At 34.0% G+C, this 24888-nt stretch overlaps 1 protein-coding gene across 2 annotated transcripts; it reads right to left on the reverse strand.

The window, feature by feature from the left end:
* Window positions 1–6694: 6694 nt before the first annotated feature.
* On the reverse strand, window positions 6695–24607 carry LOC123700782 (probable DNA mismatch repair protein Msh6). Of its 2 annotated transcripts, none has more exons than XM_045648109.1 (20): window positions 24364–24607; window positions 20533–20679; window positions 20027–20150; window positions 19550–19733; window positions 19190–19324; window positions 18808–18943; window positions 18246–18385; window positions 17731–17865; window positions 17008–17197; window positions 15950–16057; window positions 15125–15317; window positions 14581–14736; window positions 14053–14299; window positions 13564–13719; window positions 12847–12981; window positions 12025–12246; window positions 11495–11674; window positions 9269–9446; window positions 8333–8484; window positions 6695–7271 (listed from the first exon to the last, which is right to left on the reverse strand). In XM_045648109.1, the coding sequence occupies exons 1-20, from the start codon at window positions 24509–24511 to the stop codon at window positions 7002–7004; spliced, it is 3336 nt and encodes a 1111-aa protein (XP_045504065.1). In that variant the 5' UTR covers window positions 24512–24607; the 3' UTR covers window positions 6695–7001. The 2 variants fall into 2 exon arrangements, with proteins under 2 accessions (XP_045504065.1, XP_045504064.1); XM_045648108.1 differs by having other exon boundaries at window positions 20027–20153.
* Window positions 24608–24888: the final 281 nt, after the last annotated feature.

Below are 24888 nucleotides of genomic sequence, written 5' to 3' on the forward strand. Positions count from 1 at the left end.
AGTTAATCGTGATTTTAATTATAGACATGACATTTTAGTAATTATAATATGGTATTTGTAAATTACATCTATAAATGGTTTTATTTTGCTTAAATTTGAATGCTATACTTTACAAAAATACTATCTATTCATACAGACAGTTAAGTTGGTATGAATAGATGTGTATTTAAAAAAAAAATTTAAATGAACTGATTTAGTAAAGAATTTATACTTTAAGGTCCAATTTTAACACCCGTTTTGTTGACATGTATTTAAGAGTTGCCACTGTAAGCATTATATTAGAATTTAAGAATAATTCGTTTCTATAATTATTGTTTTTATTATCTTTTTATTTATTATTGTAATGTGAGACTCCACGTGTGCTGTTTATAAATAAATGTGATTTTGTAATTTATAAAGGAATAAAATAAAATACTGAGAGAATTTGTTTGTTTTTTTGTAAATAAAACAATCTTTAGAAATTAATTGTATTTATTGAGTAGGTAATATGGTGGATTGGTGGGAACATTCATAATCACAGATCAGTTTAACATCACTATTACATTTTTTTTTAAATAATACATATTTGGCGCGACTTAATAATATTGTGTATTATAACGACTAAAGATAATCTCAAAGGCTTCTCAAAGGTATAATATTAAGTATGGATCGTATAAAATCACTTTAAGTTTTAAGATGTATAAAATATACAAATAACAAACGCCATTCTTACAATTATATTTTACAAAAACTATTTCACGACTATTCGTGTGTATAGCAGCAACTAAATATTTGATTACATTTGTCTTACATTCAAATTACAGTATTGATGAAAAATACAAATTACACACAATACCTATGTATGAAATTAAAAAAAAAATAATTGTTGTAATAATTATGGGATTATAAGAATATAATCTAGTGGTTCACATACGATTTATATGGCACTCTTGTTTGATATAAAATCAGAGAGAATGTAATTAGAAACAGATAACATTCCTCGATAATAATAACATTCCTCAACTTTTAATCGACAATACTTCATTGTACACATCCTAACTAATATTATAAATGCGAAAGTAACTGTCTTTTCTTCACGCCTCAACCACTGGACCGATTTGGATCAAGTTTGGTACAGAGATAGTTTGAGAGCTGAGAAGAGACATAGGATAGGTTTTATCCTGAAAATACCACAGATACGGGAACTATGCGGTTTTATCTTTGAATACGCGGGCAAAGCCGCGGGCGGAAAGCTAGTATTATAAATGATTATTTGGATGTTTTGTACTATTTCAAGCAACCACATTTCTTACAGATAGTCGATCTGTAAGAAATGTGGTACTGAGTTTGAATTAGCACGTAGGCTTCATGCGCTTGGAGCTGTCGTTCCTAACTAGTATATCCATATTTTTTATAGGTATGGTACTTCTGGACAAGTAGCCAAATAGCCGAAGTATAAATCGTAATGCTAAAAATTAAAAAAAAACTAACTTAACCTACATTAAAAAAAAAACAAATAGAAACTAACAGTTGTATAGTTTTAATAGCGTAGATTCTAAGTTTGGTATTTCGGACAACAAAAATTGTATGTCAACAAAGGTAAGTTTTTTTTTATGTTATCAGATAGCAAACGAGCAGACGTGTCGCCGTGTTAAGCGATACACGCCGCCCATAAACACCCACTCCACTGGGAAGTGGATGTGTTGCTGTCCATAAAAAGGAAAGAGAGGGATATCGTAGGAATTAATTAGCCTTGGCTTGATGAAATATATAAGTTGATGAAATATGGAAAATAAAGTAAAGCAAAATGCTCATTTCACATTAAAACGATTTTTTAATAAAAAACATTAAGGTGGATGTTCCGACCGTCCCTCCATACATTTTTGATTACCTCTAAACACTTAACACAGACACTATTTCTTTAAAACTAATCATTTTATCACTTCTCTATAATGAAATGTGTGCGCGTTCGACCTTTTTAATCAATAATTTACAATATTTACTTAGAAAAACAACAGTAAAATACCGGAAAAATTTGACACTTCTACAGTAGTGTGCGTGACTTTTGCCAAGCGAAACACGACATAAAGCACGACATCTAGCGCATAGACTATATACTTATTACAGATCTAGCGCGTCAATGTCTAAACGAAAGGCGATGTTTAGACATAAGACGCGCTAGATGTCGTGCATTCGCGTTCGTTATCTTATACATAATGAGCATAATTCTAATAAATCAAAGTTCTATGTAAAAATTGAGTAATTTCATTTCCAATCGTTCAAAGAAAATAACAATAAAATAAAATAAAACTAATGACCTTAGAAACTATGTTTTTTTTTGTAAACAATTTATTACTCATTATTGTTCGTCCGTCGTAGGTCTGTAAACTGTATTGTACACTGAAGGTAAATGGTACTGTAGGTACTTTAGTTCGGCGTCGTCGTCGGCTTGATATAAATTACATTCTTGATTTCATTGACACGCGCTATGATTTGCGCGCGGAATTTCTTGTGTTGTGAATTTATTTTTGTATGCTATGCATTTTAATTGATTCAAATTGCAATGTTTCTCTAGTATGCATTTAAGACTATATTGTAAATTGTAATAATTGATCGTGGGTATAGTAATTAATTATTCTAATAACGCAATTAGTAATATATGTATTTTCGGTGGGATTCAAAACAAAAAATTGGCCCGTGATTTTTATGAAATTTCACCACATTGCAAATCACATCAATCATAGTTCATACACATGTATGACGAAAGTGATTAGTATTGTGGCTAACATTGACTCATCAGTTCATCACTGAAACCAGTGATAAATCAGTACCTATATCATATTGTGTTTGAATATTTTTAAACAATGATATAAGTATACAATTATTATAAATCGGTAAACTATCAAAGTAATCACAAACTTGCAAACATTGGTAAAATGTCCAGTAGTTTATGAGCCTATTCATTACAATCAAACAAACAAACAAAGTTTTCCTCTTTATAATATTAGTGTAGACAAACACTATGAATACGATCACGAATGCAAATTCGGGGATTTTCTAATTATTGCTAAATAATAATTGAATTCGTTTTGAAATACTCTATAATTTTTAGTGTATAAATATTAAATAGACATTTATAATGTGGTGCTCATTTTTTTTGTACTGCTAACGCTATTGTAGGTACCTATTTTCGTTGTTTTATTTCAAGTGAACACGGCCATACAATTTTGTCACGAGCCGCCTATGATTGTAGGTACTTTTGTTAGGCTCCTTCGTCGTCCGCGTCGCGTCCGCGTCGGCTCGAAAGTTCTTGATTTCATTGTCACGCGCTATGATTTGCGCGCGGATTTTCTTGTGTTGTGAATTTATTTTTGTATTATTATTATTTTTTATTTTTTTTTTATTTTATTGATTCAAATAAAATATTTCACTAGTATGCATTTGAGACTATATTGTATTATGTATAATTTATCGTAGGTATAGTTATTCTTATAACGCAGTTATATTTTCGGTGGGACAATTTGACCCGTGATTTTTCTGAAATATCACCACGTTGCAAATCACATCAATCATACACATAACACACGTATGACGAAAGTATAGTGGCTAACATTGACTCATCAGTTCATCACTGAAACCAGTGATAAATCAGTATATCATATTTTATTGTGTTTGAATATTTTTTAAACAACGATATATACAATATTATTATAAATCGGTAAACTACCAAAGTACTTCCGAATTTTCAGACAGACAAACAAGTAGTTTGAACACGCAGTTTTCTTATACTAGTAGCAAAAATCAAAACCATAATATTATGTTTACCTACTACCTACCTATATTTTACTAAAAGTCGAGTGCGTCGAAATCGTAAATAAAATGTTTTTCACCTTCCTGGTTATTTTCCCATAGTAAATAGTGTTTTAGGTTTGTTGTTGTAGGTAGGAATAATAATAATTATTCTTACTTGTTGGTTATGAAATGTATATTGAAATAATTTACTTTTACAAATCATTAGTGATATTAGTTTTGAGTGAAAATGCTTGGATCAGCATAATATTATATGGTACTTCAAATACATGTTTTGATAAAAAAACAATAGTGTAATAAAATAAAACTGCGTTTTATTGTAATCAATGTTGACAGTTTTAAATTCCAAAATTATTGATCAATAAAATAGTTTACACCAACAAATATAACTTTTATTTTTATAACCATCGTTCATAATATAAACCGTAGCAGGTGGCGTTTTGAAGTTCTGTCTACTCATACAGAAAAATGGAAAACTTGTTTTTTTTTGTAAACAATTTATTACTCATTATTGTTGTTTGGCTGTGTGTTTGGCAACTCGAAGCGTGGTCGTCCGTCGTAGGTACTTTTGTTCGGCGTCGCGTCGTCGCTCGTCCGCGTCGGCTTGATATAAAACATTCTTGATTTCATTGACACGCGCTATGATTTGCGCGCGGAATTTCTTGTGTTGTGAATTTATTTTTGTATGCTATGCATTTTAATTGAATCAAATTGCAATATTTCTCTAGTATGCATTTGAGACTATATTGTAATAATTGATCGTGGGTAGGTATAGTAATTAATTATTCTAATAACGCAATTATATTTTCGGTGGGATTCAAAACAAAAAATTGGCCCGTGATTTTTATGAAATTTCACCACATTGCAAATTATATATTATACAATTACAATTACAATTATTATAAATCGGTAAACTATCAAAGTAATCACAAACTTGCAAAATATGCTTTTCCGAATTTTCAGACAGACGCACAATTTTATTAGTTTGTTTTAGCAAAGTAGGTACCTATACCTATACGCTTACGTCGCGCGTCGCGTCGCGTCGTCGAAAACGGTGCGCCCAGAAACAAACATACCTACCTAATTCAGTTACAATCCTTTTTTTGTTCCGTAATATATTGTATTCTAATACGATTTTTTTTATTCGTCGGCCAGTTCTACTAGGTATAAAAAGATAAAATTGAAATATAATTATTATTGTAGCGACAGCCATATGTTACTATGTTTTCGTAAATATGTTTTTCACCTTCCTGGTTATTTTCACATAATCTTATATATATATAAATGAATCGCAAAATGTGTTGGTAAGCGCATAACTCGAGAACGGCTGAACCGATTTCGATAATTCTTTTTCTATACAAATATTATAAAGAGGAAAGGTTTGATTTTTTGTTTGTTTGTTTGTATGAATTGAATAGGCTCCGAAACTACTTGGCAGATTTGAAAAATTCTTTCACTGTTGGAAAGCTACATCATTTCTGAGTGACATAGGCTATATTTCATTTTCAAAAAAAATAGGCATCCTTACTAAAATTACGATAACGTAATCCAAGGTGTGAAAAAAATATCAAAAAACTACCTTACATCGCGTGCGCTGCGAAAACTATTGATGATAGAACAAAATGATATACTACATTTTTTTAGAACACACCATTATCTACAAAAAATCAGCGGCAGCATATCTCTAACTATTACAGTCATGTCACAATAAGCGTTTTTTTATTGAAAAAAAGAAATTAAAATACCACCGCTACAAAAAGCTCTTTATTTGTACCTTGGTATTAACCCTTATCAAAATAAACGATGTATTATTTAAGACTGCTTCAATATCTTTATATTACTTTTTGAATTATTCGATTCTGACAATCCAATCAAAAGATATCACGAGTTAAAAAAAAATTAAAAAATAAACTGTATTCGGCTAGCTATGCGTTGTAAGCGTCACTCGGGCAGGGGTACGGGAGGGGGGTTAAGATCACGAAATAAACTTGCCGCGCGGCTTACTCGCGCGGTCGGCTACCTACGTGATGGACGTGTGCGGAATTTACGCTTGATAATAATTCGTTTAGTAAAATTAACAAATCTAAATGTAATGTTTAATGCCCGTGCGAAGCCGGGACGGGCCGCTAGTTTATTATATTCCTTGAAGTACGAGGATGGTTCTTATGTAGAGAAAACGTAAACATGTACCACGGGCGAAGCCGGGGCGGACCGCTAGTCTAATATAAAAATGAATCGCAAAATGTGTTGGTAAGCGCATAACTCGAGAACGGCTGAACCGATTTCGATAATTCTTTTTTTATTATATTCCTTGAAGTACGAGGATGGTTCTTACTTCTTATGGAGAGAAAACGTAAACATGTATTAACTAAAATGACCGCTAGTAAATAATAAAATAATAAATAGTGTATTAGATTTGTTATTGTATCTTGTATACCTACGAATAATTATTCTTACGTCTTGTTGGGAAATGTTCAAATACCTACCTATTGAAATAATTTACTGTTACAAATCATTAGTGTTATTAGGTAGTTTTGAGTGAATAGGCATGGATCAGAAATTCAGAATATAATATGCTACTAACTACTCAAATACATACACGCCAAACTTGTTTTACATTCACGCCATCTAGAGTTCAATCTTTATCATTTTTGTATACGTCTGTGTGTGTAAACGACCCTGTATGCAATGACAGATGTTAAAACGCATGGTTTTACCGAATTGGGTGGATTTTAAGGCAATGATATGACATATTTAAATAAAATATAATATTCAGTAATCGCCATGACTATTCCTACGACCTTAATCTTTTCCAATTACGCAAAAACTCAAATAAACTAGAAATGTAGAATTCAGCGCCATCTAGCGGGACATTGGCTGGGAACAGATCGTAGCAATCACCTTAACATGAAATTACAAATAATCAACCAGCCAACTTAAACACTTAAATGTAAGTTTTTTTTTATTGTTTTAACAATATAACAGACGTACAATCAAAACCTGTATGAGAAATTACGTATCATTTTGCTTGCTTTGCACTATTGTATCACATTTTAATAATTCAACCAAGTACAGAAATGTGTTTTTTCTATTCAGTAATGCATAGAGTGATTATTTTACATTTTAAAATTTAAATACAACTTTATTCCAACATCACACAGTACATATTTCTGTATATTTTCATTTTTAATTCCGTTACAAGCCAAATCTTCCTAAATAGTCAAGCCAGCGAGCATTTCCCTGACCCCGGGGCCCATTTTCATAACTTCCTTGAATGCTCTGACCACTGTTGCTTCTCTCTCCAATTCGTTAGCAATACTTCTAGCTCTGCGGGTTATATCACTTGGGACTCCGGCTAATCTTGCTGCATTGAAGCCATAGGACTTTGGACAAGCTCCGGGAGATAGTTTGTATAGGAACGTTATTGTTTCTTCCGGGATTTGGTCCTCGTCGCTCGTGTCTTCCGTTTCAACCATGCATGCCTGCGAAATTTTTTTAATTAATATTATACAGAGGTAAAGTTTGTATGTAACTGTTTATATTATAAATTATCTAGGTCATCTTACGAAATACATAAAGATTATAAAATTTCTTTATCGAATTATTTTGCCGTTGCATTCGGCTAGTTGAAAAATAAAACAATGTTCGTCAAATTTGGTTTACTTTTAAAAATATGAAGTTATATAAAATACAGTCGATTTAGAATCTCCTTCTATTTTGAAGTCGATTTAAACGTATGTATTTAACATTATGACGATACAGGAGCGTGTGGTAGTGCGTGGAGAATATCACTGTATACACACGCACCGACACCAACACTGACACAGACACTAACCATGTGTGCGAGGCGCACGTGCGAGTGTGCGGCGAGGTGCTGCACGAGCGTGTGGTAGTGCGTGGAGAATATCACTGTATACACACGCACCGACACCAACACTGACACAGACACTAACCATGTGTGCGAGGCGCACGTGCGAGTGTGCGGCGAGGTGCTGCACGAGCGTGTGGTAGTGCGTGGAGAATATCACTGTATACACACGCACCGACACCAACACTGACACAGACACTAACCATGTGTGCGAGGCGCACGTGCGAGTGTGCGGCGAGGTGCTGCACGAGCGTGTGGTAGTGCGTGGAGAATATCACTGTATACACACGCACCGACACCAACACTGACACAGACACTAACCATGTGTGCGAGGCGCACGTGCGAGTGTGCGGCGAGGTGCTGCACGAGCGTGTGGTAGTGCGTGGAGAATATCACTGTATACACACGCACCGACACCAACACTGACACAGACACTAACCATGTGTGCGAGGCGCACGTGCGAGTGTGCGGCGAGGTGCTGCACGAGCGTGTGGTAGTGCGTGGAGAATATCACTGTATACACACGCACCGACACCAACACTGACACAGACACTAACCATGTGTGCGAGGCGCACGTGCGAGTGTGCGGCGAGGTGCTGCACGAGCGTGTGGTAGTGCGTGGAGAATATCACTGTATACACACGCACCGACACCAACACTGACACAGACACTAACCATGTGTGCGAGGCGCACGTGCGAGTGTGCGGCGAGGTGCTGCACGAGCGTGTGGTAGTGCGTGGAGAATATCACGCGGCAGGAACGTTCCGCTAACTCGACGCACACGCCGCTGGCTATTGCTGTGCCGTCGTACGTGCTCGTACCGCGACCTGAAAAAATAAATAAAAATATTATAATAAAAAAAATACGTGTGGCATTCGAGGACTGCCGCGGTAAGGCTAAGTACTCAAAAGTCTGAGATAAAAGCTATCCAATAGCTTAAAAATCACCGAGTTTACAGGCCGCAGCTGATTAAGGTGCGTACAAATTAACCGCGGCAACCCGACCGGAACCTGCGCATTATGTATACGGGTTGCCACGCTCGAACGTGCCGCGGGGCGAAACGAAGCCGTCGGTTATTGAGACCGCATCAAAGGAGCTTCAGTAGCTCGCGCGCCCACATTTGGAACGTATGGTCTTTGATAAATTGGCACGCGAAACGAAAACTTTTACTTGTCAACGAAAAGTGCCGTACTAATTCAATTGTATGGCGCTGCTGACTTGTGGAATACCAAAACCTTACACTACCACAATATATCATTGAGGCACGATCATGTATACAAATAAGTAAAAAAAAGAGTGTGTGTACTTATGTACACGCGTTAGAAGTTATACTTCTTTGGCGTATGGAAAAAAAAATACTAGAATATACAACTTGAACATAGTTACATACCACCTAGAACTAACTTCATGCTGTTAAATTTAGTTGTCGGTGTGCGCGCGCATCGTAAAAATTCACTCTCATCATTTTTCTCCATCGCGCCAAAAGAAGTATAACTTCAAAAAATATACCTTAATTACTGACTTGAAAATAAATACCTAATTATTTATTCGGGTGTACACATTATTAATTTTAGCATTAGTAATTTTCACAAGAAATATCTAACTAATTACCCAATTCATCAAGTAACACCAAGGAATGCACAGTAGCATGTTTAACGATAGCAGCCGTCTCGTTCATTTCCACAAGGAAAGTGGACTGTCCAGATAAAATGTCATCTGATGCTCCGAGACGGGTGAAAATGCGATCCACGAGGGATAGCTCACACTCTTGCGCTGGTACGTAGCTACCCTGGGAATAGAAACAACATCTTATTTAGTAAATCTGTATGAAACTTGAAATATATAGAAACGCAATTTCTGTCTTTTGGTATTTTTTTATTTTATTTTAATGTTTTATATCACACAAAATATAATGCGGTTAGGTACATGTAACTGATCAAGTTAACAACTAAATAAATGCAGATAAGAGACCAATGAGATATTTATTTTTTCCCGAAACTATTTTCCCATATGGAATTATATTGGATCAAATGAAACTCAAAAATTCAACTAGACAACATCTTTTAGAAGCGTTTTTGAATCGTTACAATATACATACCATTTTAAATTTACCTGGTACCGGTTCAGAAAGGAGTTTATACAAACAAAAACTGGCAAGAAACTCTGAATTACATAACTATGATTATTCAATCAATCAATAATCAATAATTGTCATTTATCACTTTATAATCCATACTAATATTATAAATGCGAAAGAAACTCTGTCTGTCTGTCTGTTACTCAATCACGACTTAACTACTGAACCAGTTTGCATGGTTGCAATTTGAGATATTTTGATATAGTACGAGATCCGGCTGCAGGATTAGTGCGTTCATCGGTTTTTTGCTGAAAACCGAATTTTTATGTATATTTATAATTAGGAGAATATAATATATCGACTAGGTTGCCAGTCAAAATTTGGCCGCAAGCATGTTTAATTAAAATTTTTCTAATCGATTTTTGGGAAAAAAATTCGTTCACTTGTTTTTTGAATAAAATGTAGTCTACATCACGGCAAATGATATAAAGATTCAAAAAAATCACGGTTGCCGCTTTTCATCTGGCCGCAACATCTTGGCAGCCTGGTGCAAACAGGTATGATTTCGATTCATTTTTACGTTCATAACGTACATTTTTGAATCATATATCAAATTATAAATATTTACGCCTATTAGTATACCGACGCATTCGCGTGCGGCAGCGAAACAACGAGAAAAAGAGAGGATCGGCTGTTAATTATATTAAATAAAAACTAAAAAGGACGATATATTTTCTTTCACTCAACCTTAAATATTCAACATCTTTAACAGCCGGCAACCCTTATTTGCGGCCGGATTTAATTAGGCAACCATATATGATAATAAATAGAAAAAAATTAGCTTTAATTTGATATATGATTCATAAATGTACGTTATGAACGTAAAAATGAATCGAAATTATACCTGTTTGCACCAGGCTGCCAAGATGTTGCGGCCAGGTGAAAAGCGGCAACCGTGATTTTTTAGAATCTTTATATCATTTGCCGTGATGTAGACTACATTTTATTCAAAAAACAAGTGAACGAATTTTTTTCCCAAAAATCGATTAGAAAAATTTTAATTAAACATGCTTGCGGCCAAATTTTGACTGGCAACTTAGTCGATATATATTCTCCTAATTATAAATATACATAAAAAGAATGCGTCGGTGTACTAATAGGCGTAAATATATATAATTTTTAACAGCCGGCAACCCTTATTTGCGGCCGGATTTAATTAGGCAACCATATATGATAATAAATAGAAAAAAATTAGCTTTAATTTGATATATGATTCATAAATGTACGTTATGAACGTAAAAATGAATCGAAATCATACCTGTCTGCACCAGGCTGCCAAGATGTTGCGGCCAGGTGAAAAGCGGCAACCGTGATTTTTTTTAATCTTTATATCATTTGCCGTGATGTAGACTACATTTTATTCAAAAAAACAAGTGAACGAATTTTTTTCCCAAAAATCGATTAGAAAAATTTTAATTAAACATGCTTGCGGCCAAATTTTGACTGGCAACCTAGTCGATATATATTCTCCTAATTATAAATATACATAAAAATTCGGTTTTCAGCAAAAAACCGATGAGCGCACTAATCCTGCAGCCGGATCTTAGACTAATACCCGAAAAAGGACATAGGCTACTTTTTATCCCGGGAAATAGGATAGGTTTTATCCCGGAAATCTCACGGGAACGGGAACTATGTGGGTTTTTCTTTGACTGCGCGGGCGAAGCTGCGAGTGGAAAGCTAGTTATATATATACTTACCAAATGCGCCAAAACAGTGATCAACCCGACTTGTCTCATAAGCGTGGATTTCCCGCCCATATTTGGACCAGTTAATAACAATAGACTGGCGCCATCTTGTCCCAGTACTGTGTCGTTTGGAATGAAGTCAGTTATTATGGGAATGCAGGGGTGCCGACCTTCTGTTATATTTATGTAGGGCTGGAAATATAAATGTTAGTAATTAACGATTTTTGTGCTCTAATAATTCTATAATATGTTTAGAAATGTAATAGGGTATTATAATATGCTTAGGAATTATAGTGTGGATAGCTTCAAAACCTAGTCACTTGGTACTGTTCTTAATGTTAGATTTTTCACACTTTGACACTTTAAAATTCATAGATATTGTAGCTACATTAAAGATATCTTTTAACAAACAAAAGAGATGATAAATTGAACCCGTTTCAATAAAAATTTCACAAATATATGTACACACCTATGATCTTGAATGATTACGCAGTTTTTACGTGATTTTGATTACATATTGTGACATTTTTCCTACAAAATACCTGTTTATCAGCATCAAAAGTGACGTTCGGCAAGCAAACATCCCCGCTCTGTTGCCTCGCGAACTCAGTGAAAGCCAACAGTACATCTAGTATGGATAAACATTGTACTGCCATCGACCACTGGTTGTAGTGACTTGAGAACTTCTCGAATATCCTGCGGCTGAGGTCTTTGAGCACGTTGCGTTTTTGTTCCTCTGCGGCTATCATGCGTGCTAGATATTCCTGTGAGAGGTAATTAGAGTAATATTAAGTTTGTTTGGATGTTTGTTGTGTAAAAACTTCTGAACGGATTTTGATTAAACTTTACAGTTACCGCAGAACAATAAATAAATAAATAAATATTATAGGACATTATTACACAAATCGACCTAGTCCCACAGTAAGCTCAATTAAGGCTTGTGTTGTGGGTATTAGGCGACGATAAATATAATATTTAATAAATACATATATAGATAATAACACCCAGACCCAAGAACAAATAATTGAGTTCATCACACAAATATTTGCCCTGACCGGGGATCGAACCCGGGACCGTCGGCTCAGTAGGCAGTTACTTTACCACTGCGCCAACCGCGTCGTCACAATAGCAGTTTATAAAGATTATTGGAAATTTTGTTAAATTAAAAAAAAAAAATTATTTGATAGGTAAATCGCTTTTATGATACTAGAAGAAATCTACAAGTACATGACATTATCTTAAAGTTTTCACTAAGTGCCAGTGATATATTTCTCCAAATTAACTTGACTACAATTTTTTATATTTTTTTTTGTAATGTTAATTAATTGAATGAATGAATTGAATAATTATTATTCAAAATATACCTTAGTTTCGTCAGTAGAGAACCTCTTGTATCCTTTCCGAGCACTTTCAAAATGATAATCCGGACCAGCTTTGGACGCGGCATTTTGGGGTATTTCTAGTTGATAGCGCTTTTTGTCCGTTCCTATGTATGTGATCTGAAAATATATTAAACACATACATTTACATGGACTGTGTGAGTGATAAAATAGTGTTTGTCCTATAATATAAATAAATATTATAAATTATAATTCATACTTTGTAGTTAATATTTTCCTGTGGAGATTTTTCGACGTGATGGAAATTCAGTCAGAAATGCTATTTTTATAGTATCATAATCTAATAGACAAATATTAACATGTATAGAAGTTTTTTAATTTCCATTTGTAGCTATATTAAACAAATTATTACTAACAGTCAATATATTTTCTTTAAAAATTTCCAATGTAGTACTATTAATAAATAATAAATAAATAAATATTTCAGGACAATTTTCACACGGCACGATCTGATCTCATACTAAGCTTTCGCTTGTGTTATGGAAGACAGATGGCTGATAAACATACATATATAATTTTTAAATAAATACTTATATAGATATTTAACACCTAGACACAGAGAAAACATCTATATTCTATGTTAATCACACAAATATTTGCCCCGGGTGGAAATCGAACCCACAAACTCTGGCTTGAAAGGCAGGGCCACTACCAAAAGGTCAGTATTGTCACAAAACTCACTCTGCACTTGAAATATTTCTCCTGTTCAACAAGATACTCTTTTAGCTCTTCCTCTATCTCTTGTATGAGTTGCAAAGTGTTGTCGTACTCTTGGTCCACGCCAGCACCGGGTAAAATTATACCTTCTTTTTCAGCTTGCGCGTGGTTAAATGATTCCTATAGAAAAAATTCAATATTATTCAAGTAAGAATAAAAAATAATTGTGTTTAAAATATTGTATACAATTGGAGAATAATGAAATCGGCAAGGCTTGAAAATAAATGACTTACAGGATTAAGAAAATAGTTTTTATCATCATGCTTCATAATATATCATGATGTGGATAATAATTCATAATGTGAATGTGATTTTCACAAATCACAGAGTAAATGCCAAAAATCAATTAGATCAAAACAATAAAAGGGTAAATAATTATGCTTACTACACACCTTTGACTACCTAATTTAACTAATAACTAACAAAATAATCAAAATTCTTTAACAATAATACCTTAAAGAATTTCAATGTATCGCGATAATCCGGGAACTTTCCTTCCGGACTGAACTGGGATATTCTCTTCAACAACACAGAGTCCAAATCGGCGAGCATTGAAGATAACTTTAGAGCCGCAGTAAAACCATTTAATATGGATATGAAGTCTAGAACTTTCCGCTTTGAATATGTCTTCTCTTCGTAGAGAATTGCGCGGGAATCAGGATGTTGTTTTGATTTCTTCAAATTGCCTAATGCGTGAACCCTAAAATTATAAATTATTTGATAAATGTATAGTCTAGATTCGCATAATAGGATTTTATACAGCAAGCCGTGTAAAAACATGTATGTAGAAAATATATCCACAATAAATAATTCGGGAGATTAGATAAAAAATATTGTCATTATTAAATTTAAAGCATACTTATAGAGTAAAATATCAAATAATAACTTGAGTAATCATATGATCAAAATATAGTAAAATAAGTATTCACATTCAATCATGAGTTTCCAGTACAATGCAATAAAAAAGCATAATTCCCATACTTGGCCAACAATCTCTCCAAGTCAGGTAAAGCTGTTAATATGCTCTTAACTTCCTGACAGACATCTTGGTTTTCCATCAAAGTTTTAACGGCCTCTTGTCGTTCCTTGATCACTGTTAAATCACTACTTGGCGAACATACCCATTGGTATAATAATCTGTAAATAATTTACCGACTTCATGTACTAATTATTATTTTTTTTTTCGAAAACACAAGGACTAAAACATCGGTAATGAATAAATAACGGGATAATAAAAAGACGCAAAGTCGTGAAAAAGTTCATAATAGTTCTAAAATGACACACAAACACACACACAATTAGATGTCATAGAGAGATGGCACTATTCAACTATCGCTAGCGAACGAAACAACTGACGTAAAATGTGGCTAATAATCTACATTTCAACGTACCACTTCTGGAGCGCTATAAAACCTATCTCCACCTTTTTACATAATATAATATCATGTAAGATAGACCTATTTCTTTATTATTAAATCAAATAAATCTTGAAAATTAAAACAAAAAAAAATCTGAGAAATCTTACCGTTTTCCCATAGGTGTGGAGCAGAAATTCAGTTTATCATACAAACAACCCTCATCTTGGACAATTCTAAGATTTCTCAATGTAATAGCATCTAACACCATAGTACTACCTCCGGTCCATTTATTATTTTCCTTTTCACATATTGTTGTATTTAACACGTCTGGAGGCGTGTATTCAGAATATTGGGCCATTCCTAGAAATTATTTTGGTGATAAACTTAATATTTGAAAAAAGTAAACTATAATTGGTAAACATTAACATATACTAAAAGTTGTCTGAAGTAAAACTCTGCCCACGCGTCTGTTGGGCAGAGTTTTTTATGAGTGCATAAAAAAGATTTTGAATTAAACTACGACGGAATAAGGTGTTAATTTGAATTAATATTTTATAGAACGCCGCTCGGAATTTTTTCCGACCTTACAATAGGCGATTGTGAGTCTAGTTGTTTATAGTTTGTTAATCAAGATTTTTTTTATTATCACTAATTTTATGTAACACTAACTGCTCCACGCGGTTTCACTCCTGTGGCTCCACTGCTGTTGGTCGTAGCGTGACGATATATATATGAGCTATCTAACACCGAAAGAATTTTTCAAATCGGACCAGTAGTTCCCCAGATTAGCGCGTTCAAACAAACAAACAAACTCTTCAGCTTTATAATATTAAAGTATAGATTTACTTTTATTTAAATTATGTTTGCAATTGTAATATTAAAAAAATACATTTCAGATACAGATTCAAAACGATAAAAGTAATGATCTCACCATTTTAACTTATACCCAAATTTATAATAGCACAACTAAAATTTATGTTTTAAAAACTTACCCAATATCTGAATATCCAGCAGGCAATCTGACAGGAATGCAACACAGCCACCAAGTGCTTTAATAGCTAAGTACTTATTACTGGCTGGAGTCAGGCCTAGTACATCACCTAAAATAAAATTATAAATAGGTTTTTTTTTTTTTATAAATCATATTTTCTATATAAATTAACGGCCTTACTAATAAAAAGTTAAACAATGGATGAAATTTCTACCATTTTCTACCATAGCTGTGTCCTGCTCTTGCACGTTTCTTTACATGAAACGTCAATCATAAAAAGAAAACAGGTTATTGCAATAACTAATCCATTGCATTGCGAATGGGTAGCATTTTATTAGAAAGACCGTATGAGTAGAATTTTTGTCGCTTTCTTTATCATTTGTTTAAATGATGGTAATATTATGACACTTGGGCTAAAACAAAAAAACATGACACAAAATTGGTAACATGCCAACGAGCTATGGAGAGGAGCATACTAGGTTATACAAAAAAACATAGAAAAAGAGCTTTAGATATAAGAAAAATAACAAAAATAGAAGATGTTGTAAAAAAGACAAGGATTCTTAAATGGAGGTGGGTAGGGCATATGCTCAGAGAAAAGGGAAACCGATGGACAAGGGTCATTACTGAATGGACTCCCAGAGCAGATGCTAAAAGGAAAAGAGGAAGACAAAGAAAAAGGTGGTCAGATGAGATAAGGAGAGTGGCGGGGCCGCTATGGCTACGGAAGGCGAAAGAACGTGGCGAGTGGAAGAAGTTGGAAGAGGCCTTTGTGTCACAAGGACACGCCAGCACCCACATATAAATTTAATTTTAGTTTTAAGTAAAAATGTAACCTGTAATATTGGCAATAAAGGCTATAAATAAATAATATTATGACACATAAACAAAAAGATCATAAAGTGGTTTATATCACTAACAAATTTTAAACTTATATGCTAGAGGTACTAGAAATTCTAATTGAAATTTTCTCTCAAATCATAGTATCCACACATTACGCATAATAGACTTAAAAGAATATAAAATTATTTTTACTAAACCATCTCTCAATCAACTTACCTTCATACAAAAAAGGTTTCAGTCCCTCCGGCCATTCCCCATTATCATTAGTTTTATAATGTTCCTCCGCTAATGTTTTTAATATTTTCTCCGGAGGCGCCATGTTTTGTGCCTCCCGCCTTGCGCTATGACAGTGTGTGGATATTAATTTGCTTGTACGGGCGGTACATGATTTGCGGTCGTAGACTATCTAAAAGTAAACATTTATTTATCTAATTAATTTTTTTTTTGGTGGTTGTAAATAAGGCATAAAAACATTTTTTTCAAAACGTTTACCAATAACGTTGTTTTAGTAAATACTTCATACAATATATTTTTTTAAATATTTAACTACACAACCAATGTTGATAATTATAAATACATATATGCTGATTTATAAAATATGCATAAAATGATTGTTTAAATCTATATGTAAACTACAAAATATACTTCACATCTAAGAAAATAAATATTTGTTTCAACTTTAAACTATTTCATGATTGTTAAAGTCATCCTTAAACAATATCGGTCTTACTAATAAAATGTTCCCCTTTCGCTATGCAATGGATTAGTTATTGCAATAACCTGTCTTGTTTTTATGATTGACGTTTCATGTGAGCAAGAGCAGGACACAGCTATGGTAGAAAATGTTTGAAATTTATCCATTGTTAAACTTTTTATTAGTAAGGCCGATAGAATTCTAAAATTTTCCTATAATTACATCTATTAAACAAATCAAATTACCAAAGCAGGTGGAAAATGTGCCAGCGTAGTGAGCAATCTAGACGAATGCTTATCATCTTTGAACTGGCCCATGTGGAACAGCCCTATTGACGTGTCCACGAAACACACGCCGTATGTACTGCAACCATTTGATTCCTAAAAGATTAAACAATAAAAAAGAAAAGTATATATGGATTACACTACTCAAAAATAATGCACGCTTGTGGATTTTTAAATAATAATTAATAAACAAATAAAGGGAAAACAATTTATCATTTATTAAATTACCCATTTATAAAAATGGGTAAAATCTTACTAAAATTATTACGATATCATTGCTACATGTAGGTTTTTTTTCTTGTTTACACTACCAGCAAAAAAAACTACATGCATATTACAAAATTCAATACTTAAAAATAATTTTGTTTTTAAGTGGGTAATTCCAACTTAGAGTAACTTCTAAATGTAGATAACGTTTAAAAATGCACATAACTTATAGCCTAATAAATGCTGTAAATAACAATAAAGGCTACTACCTCTTCAGCTAAAGCCATTAAGTATGGTGAAGTAGACTCCGCAGGTCCATTATCTTGCAGACCGCATACTTGCGCCCCACGAACTGACACTTGGCATATCTCGCGACGCACCACTTTGTCGTTCTTGCTCTTTAAGTTTTCTGCCAAAATTATATTATTGGAAATAAGTTGCGAATCGAAAAAAAAAATAAAAAATATTTATAATATAAAAACATTTCAATATGATACAGGAAGATAAATTTTTCCAATGTCAAACAATTCTGTTGTTGCATAGATTTGTGAATTTATTGCCCACATGTATTCTCGTGTGGTACCCAAATAAAAATACTTAATATTCCATTTTCAGCTATAATCTAACCACCATATTAAAGTAAAATGACTCTTCAATTTATAGATTAAATAGATTATTTACGTGAAATATAAATATCAATATTGAAATCAGCGATGCTCTTTGCACATAAACTATTTGCTGTAAGCTCATAGTTTATGAGCAAAGCGCATTCACAAAGAAGATTTTCTTACATAATTTAATTAACTATTTAATAAACAAGATATTATTTACCTTTCTTACACCTATCCTGCATCATTTCAGGCGTCTCCGTTTGTTCAACGCGCGCCACTTTATATCCTTTAGACACAAGAGTTGATGCCATTCTCGCATACGCACTTTCCGGGAAGCCAGAGTGAGCGAATTCACCCTGAAAATATTATTATAATATTTTTTTTTTTGACATACAACTATACTCACAATCATCTACTGAAATGTGGCAAAAAAATAATGGCTTATTTCATTGCAATAAAGTTGAAAGTTGTAACTCTAAAACTAATGTAGGCAGAGTTTTGCTTTGGACAATTTTAAAGTGTAATTTTGTGTCTTGTTTTTTACATAATATTTTTAGTACTTATCCATTTTACAATAAGAATAAAATAAATCCAATGTTTACCTTCATATAAGAAAATCCAAGCTCATTAACACCAACAGCAGCATCCATGTGATACAACTCGTAGAATTTACCAACTTTGAAGAAAAGAACACAATCATAGTGAGCCGACTTCAACTCCCACCACTGTCTGTGTGCCTGTAAAATAACAATATTATTAAAAAATAAATGATTTTAATGGATTTGAACCAGTTTTTTATTTTTCCAACACTATAAAACTTCATAAATGATAACAAGCATGATTTGTTTTACTTTTTTTTTGGAATTCAGTATCTCAGTCTATCACTTGCAGACATTAACATTACAATCATTATTAATCTTACCTAGCCTATATTTTTTATTTTGTAACAAAATAATACATACTGGTGTTTGCTTCTTCATAAATTCCTGAGGGACATACAGTGTAGTTGGATCATACTCCGGGTCATCTGGCCGCCTTTTCTGAGCATCTCTTATCTTATCTGGTTTCAGCCAGTCTAATTTGCAATGTGTCCAGTCACCATCATCAGTAGTTGATGTTTCTTGTGGTTCAGACTTAGTTGGAGCTCTGGAATGTTTTTATTACTTTTTACTTAGTTTATTTGTAGTATAGTTAATAATAGCGTAATATAGTAAAATCATTAGAATTTATTCAGCCATTCTTGATTAAGAATTTGTGTAGCTAACACGACTTTGGTTTATACAGTATGTCACCAAAAAATTATAATTTGTTGAAAAACTGGTCCCTAATATATTGATTACAAAGTAACACTTTTTTGATCAGTAGATAATAATCTATTGATGTGCAACCATTAAATTGTTAAATTGTGAAGTATGCATTTTTGCTTTATGGTTACTTACACATTATCATTTTCCTTTTTCTTATTCTTACTGCCTTTTGGAGATTGGCCTGGTTCATATTTAAAACTGTCTTGTAATTTCTTCTCAAATGTTGTTTTCTGTTTTGGTGAAGGGTTTTTATTGTCTACTGAAACATATGTATAAAAATTTCACCAGGTGAAACAACAGGTTAAAAATTATGAATGGGGATGATAATCTTTTATTTAAACTATTTTAATAAAATTATTATAAAACTTTAAGCAGTTTTGAAAAATATTTGCTTTCAATAAAATATATATTTTTTTATAAACTTAGAATTATTCTTTAGGTTTAGATTATATATTCGAACATCAATTAATACTAAGTTAAGTTTTAAAACCATGTACTAAAAATTGGAATACTAGTTCATTTTGAAATCTACAATCTCTGTTCTCTGTTCAATAAATTATTTCTATTTTTCTACTTGAAAACACAATAATAGGTGTAAAAAGGTATTTTTTTTTTAGTTACCTATTATATTTAGTTACCTTTATTTTCAGCATCAGAATCATCTGAGTCCAAGGGGTTTAGGCGAACCCTCTTCTTCTTTTTAGGAGCAATGGGAGAACCATCAGAATCATCATGATATGTTTCTTTACTTACATCTGGTGAAGGTGTTCTTTCCCGTTTCTTAGCTGTTATAGAATATGAAAAGTGTAAAAATGTTGAAATTTCTGAATATTTTAATATGGTACAAGAAAAGAAACCATCCCCATATTTCTGTAAAAATATAATTAATAAACTAACTACCCTAGCAGACGTTGTTCTGCCCTATTACCCCTTTCCGTGATTTCCCTCCTTAAGAACCTTGATTGCGCCTTTGTATAATAAAATAGCCGAATTAGTTGAGCCCTTTGAGTACCTATTCTTATTACAGAGCGATGTTAAGTACGCATAGTAGGTACATGCTTCTATATATTTAGAGGTCCGCGCCGCAGTCCAAAAGCCCAGCGGCGGCGCGCCGGGTGCGGCACCCGGCGCGGCGCGGCGTCGCCGGCGTGGGCTAGTTATTTTTAAAGTTATTAGGGGGTGGGCGGGCAGTAGAAAAATCTCTCTTTAAGTTTAATAATTTTTTTTTTTTAAATCAAGTAGCTTAACTATTTAGTGATGAATAGGGCATGTAATATCGGAACAGTTTTGAATTCCGATATTGATTTCCGATATTTGAGCTCAATATCGGAATTCCGATATTGATATCGGAATTGGACATATATGATAAAAAGGTGGATTTTATTAATTAAAAACGTATTATAATCATAATCTTTTATTTGCTTATTTTACTGCTAAACAACTTTTATTTAACTGACTCAAAATAAACATGTTTTAAGCAATACAATTTTAAAAATATAAAAAATTATATACATATATAACTCTTTGATTTTCACACGACTAGTTGTTTTACTGCTAAAATATAAATTTAACTAACACTAGTCACTATCGGATGAACTTAATAAAATTTTACAAACATAAAATATAACACGAAAAATCAACAATTATATGGACGTGGAGTCCGGCAGGAATGCTAGTTGCTATTTAATAAACTTAGAATTAACATTAGGTAACATAACAAAACTTAAATAATTTTAAATTTGCATTCAAAATCATTAAATCAACAATTATAAACAATGAGTAGAAATAAGATTATTTTTTTAACGCAAGATTTACTTCTCTTGGAAATAAGTTCTCAAAAATAGTAAAGCATCAAGCATTTTGTCGGATAACGAACTTCGGATTTTATTACAAAAATATCTAGCAGATGAAAAAAACACGCTCACTTTCGACACTCGTAGGCAAGACTGATGAAAGGTACGTGTACGCCTGTGTCAAATAAACACCTCTTTCACCTCTGTTGTCGTATATAGCTTTTTCAGTCACTACAAATCCTAAAAGATGAAATTCGTCGTTTGAAGGCATTGCCTTTTTCTTCTCTTTGCACTTTTCCAATTGTCGTTGCAGGGTTAGCTCACTTGTTGTAGCGAGACTTGATAGGGGACGATCATCTTCATCGGAAGATAAAACAGCCGTACGACACTCACTCTCAGTTTGCGGGACAGTGATAGAGAGGGTTTGGTTATTTTTATATTTGTTAACAAGTCCACAACGGCGTCACAATTTAGTAATTTAGCACTGAATAAAAAAATAAATTTGGAAAATCCAAAAGTGCACGCCTCATAATCTCATCCTTTTTTTTTTGTTTATTTAATAACAATTAAACCACATCGAATCAGACCCTGAAAAATGAAAGGGTTCTATTCCTGAGCATACTCAAGCGTAAGAGAAAAAAAAAGACTCGATTAGTAAAGTATTTCGGTCGCTATCGTGTTAACAAGAAAATCCTCCGCACATACAGACACACGGACGTCCAAGACAGAACTTTTTTAAACTGTTTTTTAACTAGTTTAAATAACAAAAATGACATCAAAAATATCATGAATGTTAAAAATAGTGTTTTTTCTTAATATGTGTGTGTATGTATTATCTTACAAGTGCAATGTATGATACATAAAGACATTTTAAGATTGAAAAATCAGATGTTTTGCGCGAAGTGACAGTAGTACCCACCTCAACGCTTCGCTTATGAGGCGTGCAAAATCTTAATTCCGATATAACGATATTGGATCATTCAGTATCGGAATTGTAATATCGCAATTTTCATTCCGAGATTCCGATATTGCGAGATTCCGAGATTCCGATATTCATGCCCTAGTGATGAACATGATAATTATAAACATTGCCAATAATTTTATTGGCAATGTTTTTTTTTATGTCACAGCAAGCAAAGGAGCAGGTGGGCCACCTGATGTTAAGTGGTCACCACCGTCCATAAACAGTGTTATAGGTGCTTTGCCGGCCTTTTATGGACAAATAAGCTCTTTTCTTGAAGGCTCCAATGTCGTAGTTGTTCGGGAACACCGCAGGTGGCAAATCGTTCCATAGTTTCACCGTACGCGGAAGGAAGTTGCGGGTGAAGCGGACAGTGGTGGAGCGCCAACCATCCAGATGGTGCGGATGGAACTGGTTTTTACGGCGTGTGGTCCGGTGGTGGAACTGTGCGGCTGGTAAAAGGTGGAACAATTCCTCAGAGCACTCCCCATAGTAGATTCTGTACAGTATACAGAGAGACGCAACGTCTCTCCGCACTGACAGTGGGTCGAGCCTATCGGAAAACCTACGGTCATCGACAATTCGAGCTGCTCGACGTTGGATGCGGTCAAGAGGAAGGAGTTGATACTGTGGGGCTCCGGCCCAGAGATGAGAACAGTACCCCATATGCGGTCGCACCTGAGCCTTGTACAGCTGAAGTCGGTGGGCCGGCTTGAAGTACTGTCTCGATCTACTGAGCACACCAAGTTTTTTCGAGGCTAATTTAGCCTTCGCTTCCAAATGACTGCGGAATTGAACGTCACTCGAGATTTCAACTCCGAGGATTCCGATTTTCGGCGATATACTAAGGGGATACTACTCTTAAACCGAGGTTCTACGACAAATGGGGTCTTTTTAGCGGTGAACGCGCAAACCTGTGTCTTTAGGGGATTGAACTCGATTAAGTTCGCCCCAATCCGAGACTTCTTGGAGAGAAGACTCGACTTCAGGCACAAGTTTGTTTCGACTCTCATTGAGGCTTTCCTTTGAGGTGTTTGAACGGCCGGGATAAAGAGCATCCCCCCTACTGTCGTCTGCATAGCAATGAATGTTACTGATTTGTAACAAATCATGTTTATAATTATCATGGATAAAAATAATTTTGTTAACTTTTGCAGGATTTAGACGCGATCTCTTCGCAGTTAAGACTAGCCCAGCTACAGAAAAAACCCTTTTACTTGGCGTGCTTGAAGCTGGGATAGATAGAAGCGATCGCGCTAATTCGGCAAGCCCAGGAAAAACAACTTTTTTTTTGTTCCCAGAACTTAAGAATGTTGCCCTTTACATCTCCTAAATCTGAAGGGTTAGCCGTAGCCAAATATCTCCAACACTCTTGAGCGACGTCGTCATCCCCATCAATGAATCTATTAGTGTTTTTTGGCTAGCTTTTGGAGTAAAACATCTGGCATCGATATAGTAGACATTGTCTATTATCGTTGCCGTGTTGTAGACAACAACGCGTGCTGTGTTCGCGCGCAAAATTTGAACTCGGCGCCAATTTTTCTGTGACCCGGCGGCGGCGGCGGCGCGCCGGGGTCTCTCGGCGGCGGCACGCCGGCGTGGCGCGGACCTCTATATATATTACAGTCTTTTGATTCCTAACCTTATGTAAAATCATAAAACATACATTAAAAATTATTGTTCAAAGACTTACAATATAAAATCACCATACTTACTTTCAGTTTTACATTCTTGTTCGCCTATCTCTGAGGATATTAACTTCGTCTTTTCTTCGTTGGGTTTTGGCTTTTTATTACTAGGTGGTGTTTTAGTGAAGTAACTGAATAGCGTATTTGCTTGTGCTGTACTGTTGCGTTTAGACATAGCTATGATATTCTGATTGCAATAATTATAGTATTAATTAAACATTAACAAAGAAAAATTAGTTTCGAACAAACTACCTACCTACCGGCTTTTTGGCGCAAGATTTGACATTGAAAACTGTACCACTGACAAGTGTCAAGTGACAGACGAATGACGAATGTCATATCATAGACAATACACATAAAAAATGCACAGAGTAGATAAAGGGCGTGCAACATAAGGCGTTTCATACACAGTCCTTTTACCTACCAGCGCCCAAAATAAATTAGTAATATCGGCACTGATTGGCACCAATAATACTAAAATCAAATACCTTTCAAATACCCTAGATTTCTTCATTTGTGCTTAAAATATTTAAAAGTTACAACATATACAAG

The sequence above is a fragment of the Colias croceus genome, chromosome 20 (assembly GCF_905220415.1).
Source record: "Colias croceus chromosome 20, ilColCroc2.1".
NCBI classification, from domain to species: domain Eukaryota; kingdom Metazoa; phylum Arthropoda; class Insecta; order Lepidoptera; family Pieridae; genus Colias; species Colias croceus.